At 32.1% G+C, this 7,910-nt stretch overlaps 1 protein-coding gene across 1 annotated transcript; it reads left to right on the top strand.

Moving 5' to 3' along the window:
- Nucleotides 1-1,457: 1,457 nt before the first annotated feature.
- Nucleotides 1,458-3,651, top strand: LOC123535252 (uncharacterized). Its single transcript, XM_045317838.2, has 2 exons — nt 1,458-1,705; nt 2,686-3,651. Exons 1-2 carry the CDS (start codon nt 1,579-1,581, stop codon nt 3,288-3,290), a joined length of 732 nt encoding a protein of 243 aa, XP_045173773.2. The 5' UTR covers nt 1,458-1,578; the 3' UTR covers nt 3,291-3,651.
- The last annotated feature ends 4,259 nt before the right edge of the window (nt 3,652-7,910 follow it).

Here is a 7,910-nt window from a genome sequence, read left to right as displayed (position 1 = left end):
TGTAGGTAGGTTTTACTTCTGCTCCAACGTTATTTTTGAATGAAGTGAGCAAAATTCCAAATAGACCTGCAGCATTTGACATTAATTTTTCAACTTTGGATTTAGAATTCTGTCTCATTAAATCCGTTTACTTGAGGCACCCTAGAAAAATGATACTGACATCTTTAGTTTGTGTTTTATAATTGCTAACCAATAGTTTGATGTTTCTTTTATCAAAATTAATGGTATAATGAATTCTCTGCAAACGTTTTGGATAGTGGCCATCACTTTTTTTAAATTTGTCTCTACTTTAGCTTGAGGAAATACCATAAATTATACAAAATTTATAAAAAACGACACGATAAAAGTTGTTTGAAAATTGCAACACAGTGCGAAACACTGTCAACTTTAAGAATATTCCAAGCAATGGTTTATCAATTTTGTTTATAGATCGTAATGATTATACATTCTAACATTGTGTTAATTAGATTTTTTGGCATTTCTGCTGCCTCTCTGTGGTCTTCATTCGGACCTTGTTTTAGAAAACCTGCCGAAGTGGCACCTATACTACTTTACGGATATTTTTGAAGACAGCATTTAGAATATGCCTTGGTATTGCTTTATAAAAAAGTAGATCAGTGCCAAAACAATGACTAAAGGACTAAAACATATGTACAGCCACTGTTTATAGCAAATTCTCAATCTGTAGAGAAACAGTTCAGTCAAAACGTCTTCAAGAGGTTCTAAATTGGTTAAAATACGATGTGAAAAACCCTTTTCCTGGGTTATAAGTTTTTCATATTTTAAGCCTTTTCGAAGGGATTTTCATAATAATAAGATTCTTAAGTACTAATATACTTCTTAATTCAAGTAAAGGCTTCGTTGATGTGTACGCAAGTCATCTTGATGGATCCGGGAAAATTTTGTTTTCTAGAACGTATGTGGGGCAAACTTGAAGCATTTCCACAAAAGATTTGAGAAAATGTTAACTATCAAACACCTACAAAGTTTAGAAAATTTCTTTCTAAAATGTTGATTGAAAAGACAAAGAACACGAAACCGTATCCCCATCCCTGTTTAAATTGTATCTTAAGACCTTTTCTGTTTTCGATGTTTTTGGACCGTGTGTACGCAGCTGAATATTTTGCGTACAGATAGCTATGCCCTTGTTAGCGCACAAAATTTAGATGTTAATCTATTGACGGATCAATACATGTATCACACACTATTGACCAGCGACTTACACAAGGAGTCATGTAATAAAAACACTTCTGCGTAGCGCATTATTTGTTATTGTTGATAAACTGCGAATAAGTCAGATTTTCAAGGAAAATGCATTTGTTTTTAAAGAAACGCCTACGAGTAATTGTTACGCTTTCTAAGAAAACGTAATTAGCCACGTAAGAACCCGGATTTTGGTATAAAACAACAGTGACGAATGCTATTTTTATCTTGATCCGTCCCGGTTGTCCGGTTGTATTTGTCTATATAAATGCCGTAACTTTCAGTGATACAACATGCAGTATAACATAAAAATTAATTGTAGTTAAACTCATATTGAAATTATTTAAAATTATTTTCAATATTAATTTACGTAAGATGTTCCGTAGCTGTGTTTTGCTAATATTGATTCTAGGAACGTGTGTGGCTCACAAGTTCTACATTCATAACAGGTGCTCACACACAGTGTATGTTGGACTTCTTGGGAACCATAAGCTTGATCAAGGTAAGGTTAAGGAGATGCGCCTCTTGAAGCGTGTCAGCTTTTTTTCTAAATTTAAAAGTACTTTCATTCGTTACAAATTAAAAATAAAAAGGAAGCACCAGGTCCAAAATTAACGAAAAAAAACAGTAATTAATTTAAAATCGCGCATTACTTAAGTTATTGTTGTTTAATGTTGATTTTTCTATAACAATGTATCTATAGCTAAATTATACTATGGTTCGTAGTATTTGTCTGCAGTACTTCTTTCTGTCACGCAAATATGATATTTCTATTTAAGCACGTTATAACGAACTTAAGTATTTGCTTAAGTATATTTCTTATTTGTATATTTCGTTTTCTGTAAAATTCAGAATTGTTGTGTTTTGATGTATGAAATTGTCATATACAGTTCTGATATAGATGGAAAAAGTCAACATTGAAGTCGCATAAAGGGCAAAACAAGCATTTGAAGTAACAGATTTAACTAAGCAATTACTTAAGTATTTTCCTGAAGGCTGGAGAATCGATGGGTGCTTTGTAGTAGTTATTCATAAAAACACTTGTACGATACCGGAAACAAACAATTTTTAGACCTTATTAGACGGACTGATATTACAACATGTGTAACTGTATACCTACACATATTTCTGTAACCATTTTTATATGATATTAAATTGTTTCAAATTAGACTTTTCGTTTTGAAGTTTTGAATATTCATCACATATTCTACATATTTCTGTTTTCTATTGTCCATACACATTTTTCTGTAGTTATTTCTATTTGATATTAAATTGTTTCAAATAAGACTTTTCTTTTAGAAGTTTTGAATATTCACCGCATTGTCAATAGGTCGTGATGAACCACCTACTTAAAAGGAGATTCTCGGCCGTTCCCGTCATACTCCGGTAAAGCAGCACGGATGGGTAGTGGTTGCTTCTTATTGCCTTACCTTTATTCCAGTATGACAGTGACTATGTCAGACTTTTTATTCTGAATTTCAGGTGGATTCGAGTTGCCTTCTGGACAGAGTCATACAACTCACGTTCCCAACAAATGGTCAGGTCGTGTTTGGGGTAGAACCCGCTGCGGCAATGGTAGATGCGAGACCGGGGACTGTGGTGTAGGAAGGATCCAATGCAACGGAGCGGGCGGGGTCGCTCCCGCTACGCTTGCTGAGATAACGTTTGATGCTGGCAGCAGAGGAAATCAGGACTTCTACGACATCAGTCTTGTTGATGGCTTCAATCTGCAAATGTCCATGGAACCAAGATCTGGTACCTATAATAATCATTCAAGTCGAAAATACTACTGCAAGAGAGCTGGTTGTGGTACAGATATTAACCAGATATGTCCGGATGAGTTACGTGTCTATGGAACGGGTGGAACTGTTGCCTGCAAGAGCGCATGCCTGAAATGGAATAGTGCTAATTACTGTTGTACCGGAGCACATAACAAGCCTAGTACTTGTCCGCCATCTTACTTCTCAAAGATCTTTAAAAGAGCATGTCCGGACGCTTACAGTTATGCCTATGATGACCAGTCCAGTACTTTCACATGCGACGGATGGGGTACTGGGCAAACTGCATACGATATAACATTTTGCTGAAAGGAACTTTCGCATTGGTTTGATTGTATATGTCAAAATTAATAACGAGTGTGAAATAAAACATGAGCATTTATTAAAATTTATTTATTATGTACTTGACTGAAGAAAACAGAAATATCATTGTACCCCATAGCTATAGTAGTTTGTGTAATCATAGTGTTATCCCTAAGAATTTAATTTCAAGTATGGGTCAAAAAGCGGAGTATTGTATTTCCATGAAGACTGCCATTGATTCCTTTATTGGCTAACATTAATATCAATTATTCAAAGTGCATAGAAAGCATATTATTATACATGTATACTGTCTTATGAAATATCAAGAAATATTGATGAAGTACCATGAATACAGAGATCATAATATTGAATATTTTCATTGCATTTATTTTTCACTGTGCACAGTGAAACATATGTTCTAATATTCACTGCAGTTGTGTTTCATCCAGCTGAAAACACACACTATTTACCGTGCAAGTTTGTTTTTCTATTATGAAACTGTATACAAAAAAAACTTCATTCCAAATTTTAAGGTGACTATTAGCTGTATTCTAGCTCTTTATACTTGTCACAGATTTCTTACTAGTATTTCAAAATTTCTCAAGCAGTAACTAGCATAAACTTCAACACATTTTTATTTCCCTTTATCGGTAAAGCAGATACTGCCGTCACATAGAGATGGCAGTACCTTAAAACTTCAAATTCGACTTTCCAGTTGAGAAATGGTAGTTTAGTGCACCAATTTACAAACACACACATATATAGTTATATATATATATATATATATATATATATATATATATATATATATATATATATATATATATATATATATATATATATATATATATAAAAACAGAAATATTTGATATCTAAAACATAAGCATCTGGAGCAAAATGGACAACACCTGTACTGAGATTTCACCAGTTTTAGTCACTGTTTTCAGTGAGGCAAGCCACTGCCAATTTATCACATAAAAGATATCTTAAAACAAACAAATAAAAAAAGAATTGCCGGGCAAACAATGTCCTCTACTTGTTAAAGAGTATTTAAGCGGAAAAGACAATATTTTTTAGAAAACTACACATTAACCAGAATTCATTTTATCAGTCCTTATGTCTGTAAAAGAATATCAAACTTTATATATTTCTAATTATTGCGAAATACAAACAAAAAGGTTCTAAAACCATATGAATGTATTTTTTTCGTTAGTTTATAAAAATATCAAAAGTATTGACATCGATGTTTTTTGTTTAGAAAATTGATTTTGCTAGCTAATATGATGGAAAATGTAACCAGAATAAGTGTTTCTGTTGAGATAAAATGTTTAGTGAAAGCAGTGATATGCTCCTAGCAGATATAGTTTCGTGAAATCTAGAAGTTTTTAACTATATAAGTAAATGTTTCCTATATAGCCATATAAAGATAACAACATGTAACACTAATCTTTCAATCAGGGCTGCGAATCATGCATGCTACAAGTTCTTATACTGATATCTTACCAAGCAAAAGAAATATAAAACGGAGTGTGACATCGACCTTTGAGCCAGGGGCGGATTTTGTAGGAGACATGTCGTCTTTTTTCATTGTAGATGTCAATGAAAAGAATTTTAATAAACACCTAGGAATAAAAAAAGTTGTGACAAGAATAAAGATATAACAGTATGCAATCTTTAACTTGAGTTTGGTCTGGGGGATCTGAATCTTGCACATTACATGTCGTCAGGTTATGGTTAATGTTTGTGCCAAGAAAATTGAACATCCATTAATACATAAACTGTTACAAAGATACACGACCAATCTTTAAAACCGTTGACGTTTTACTCTCATGTTGACAAATCATTTTGCGCATTTCTTATCGTAAGTAAGTTTGTTTTGAAAAATATAATTTTGTATGACAAAATCATTGACCGTACAAGAAAGAGTATGGCATCCGAACACAGCGCAAACGTGTAGTCGCCAAAACAGATTTTCTTCTAATATGCGGTTGAAACTCTTAAATAAATCTGGAGCTGTTTTGAGGCGAAGATGATATCTAGTGAACTGGTACTTTTTCTTCGGAACGGGCATAACCTATGAAGGGCGCAAACTATTTTAATTTGCCGTTAAAGAAGTCCTAGCTCATGCCCATCTTTTAAAAAACTTAAAAAATGTTATAATAAGATATAATGATTTAGTTATAGGGTGTCCTCATCAGATATATTCAGTTTGGCTAAACATATAAACTACCTGTGAATACAGCGTTGCATTCACAATTAAATGTCTTAAATTAACATCTATTTGCTACAATAAAAAACTTCAAGTCTTTTTAGAGGCATTACACTGCGTTTGCTCATGAATTTATTATTGCGCAGAATTTTAAATCTTAAATACAGTACTGTTCATACATACAAGTTATTATATGTTTACAGTAGTTGTCAATATTTTCAAATATGTTCGTAATAACTGTAGATCTTTTACAGGCCAGGGGCCGTATTCATAAAGCATCTTTAGTATAAGTTTTGACTTAAGTTGAAGATTTTACTTAAGTTTGTGGTAATTTAAGCTTAAGTTTAAGTAAAAAACTTAAGTCCTATTTATAAAACAGCTTAAACTTAAGATACGTAAGAAATGACTTAAGTCAGAAAACAAAATGGCGTCGTGAGTACGATTAAAGTGTTGTTTTTCAGATAAAAGCACTTTAAATATAATTTTCATGTTGTATCTGTCTGAAATTAATGATGTTTTTTTAATGTTTTCGTCCACAATAAAAGCCAAGAATGACTTATTAAGTTGTTTTATGACTAACAAATATACTTAAGTAAAATAAATTTCTTACCTAAGTAATACTTAAGTAAATAATCAATTTCTTATACTTATACTTAAGATGCTTTATGATTACGAACCCGGGTGTTTTTTTCTAATCCAAATAGTGTGTGATAACGCATCTTTTCTTCACATTCACAGTGCAATTAAACATTGTAAGATTTTAATGTATTGTGCAAATCATCTATCAAATTCGATTAAAGTAATATTAAAACAGAATTCATCTGGGTAAAATATATACACTTATTGCAGAAAGAAATCAAGGTCTTGCGTACAAATTTATCAACAGTTAAGTATATAAAATATCTATATTTAAGCCACATTACTAACTAAAATAATACATCTTTTCTTGTAATTTATATAACGTAAAAGTACAACAATCCTGCAAAATATGTATCTATTTTAACTATTATTACAACAAATTTTAACATAAAACATGAAAATAAACATAACAATTTCATCACATCTGTAGACAGAATGCGGCAGGCAATTTTATTTTAACAAAACTATTCCAAAAATCTGTCTCTCGGCTATAGATTCAAGTAAGCAGACAGACATATTTCAAAAGAATACTTGATCGATTCCAATCACCATTTGATGTATATATTATTTCAAATAAGGTTAGCATTGAAGACTTAATACAGACACTGAGCTGCCGATAAGCTATCGGTGAGATCTACATCAAAGAAAAAATACTCACTTGCAGTGCACTTTGTATTGCCAGCAACTGTTAATTATATCGGTGCCTATGAAATGAAATATTTAGATGGTATTTGTTAACCTTAGACTATACAGCAGTAAATCATTTGCAATAAGTGTTATATTGCTTTTCACAGAGGAGTTAATTGTGATCGACAACCGATAATGCTTCTAGTGTTTTATGATACTGTTCAAATTATCTAATAAAATGAACTTAAAACGATTGAATGCTTATTGAAAAAGGGTTTATGCTTGGCTCAATGGCTTACATCACAACTAAATCTTATTTATATGTTAATTATCAAGAATATAATTAAAATGTCATAAGACAAGACCTAGCTATGTTCTTAGAGGTTCAAAGAACGCTATGAAAAGAACTGAATAAACACTCTTTTGATAGGTTACAGCATTCCGGCTAACAAATACTGCAACTAGGCAGCAGGTGTGGGTGGACGCTTTCCGTTACAAACACTTGCTACAAGCGGTAATAAATTCATTTTTTTCTGTATTTATTTAAAGCTTTTCAGTGGCTCAGATCACAGAAATATAACGACTGGTTTGATAACCTACTGCTTAAATTAACCTTCGAAAAACCCAATACGATTTCCACTGGTATAATAGAGCGCCGCTAAACCCCCAATCTATATTCTTTGCAATGTCTGTTATCTTACACATAATACATTTATGAAATTCCTCACAAATTTGAAATAAACTACACAACGAAATTGCAAAAAGGTATGATATATTTTGATTTATTTTGCAACCAAAACATTTTTTAAAAAGTCACAAAAAAAACACTAAACGGCTAATACTGTCAAACCAATGAAGGAGCAGATTCATTTTTTTGCCCCAAAAATGGCCTAAAACTAAAAGTCTCTAAACGGAGTAAAGAACAAGCTTTCTTTCATCAAGACGTATTGTTTTATCAAACTGCACGGACTATTTTACAATTTATTGATTACTATTGATATCTGCAGTGTACCAAAACAAACTTTAACGGAAAATAACCCAATATATTAGACTCAAGTTCAAGGTCGATCCTGGCTCAGCAAATCATATTAAAATCTCCATCAAGAACGTATGATTTTTACGTTCAAAATTAAATATTTCATTTCAGCTAT

This window comes from Mercenaria mercenaria, chromosome 12 (genome assembly GCF_021730395.1).
Source record: "Mercenaria mercenaria strain notata chromosome 12, MADL_Memer_1, whole genome shotgun sequence".
Taxonomy (NCBI): domain Eukaryota; kingdom Metazoa; phylum Mollusca; class Bivalvia; order Venerida; family Veneridae; genus Mercenaria; species Mercenaria mercenaria.
This window is presented reverse-complemented; position numbering and strand designations above follow the sequence as displayed.

Excerpts from the sequence above, each read along its gene's own strand:
- LOC123535252 (XM_045317838.2), top strand. The coding sequence starts at position 1,579 with ATGTTCCGTAGCTGTGTTTTGCTAATATTGATTCTAGGAACGTGTGTG. Across the intron at positions 1,706-2,685 it reads GAACCATAAGCTTGATCAAG|GTGGATTCGAGTTGCCTTCT; the intron begins GTAAGGTTAAGG and ends TCTGAATTTCAG.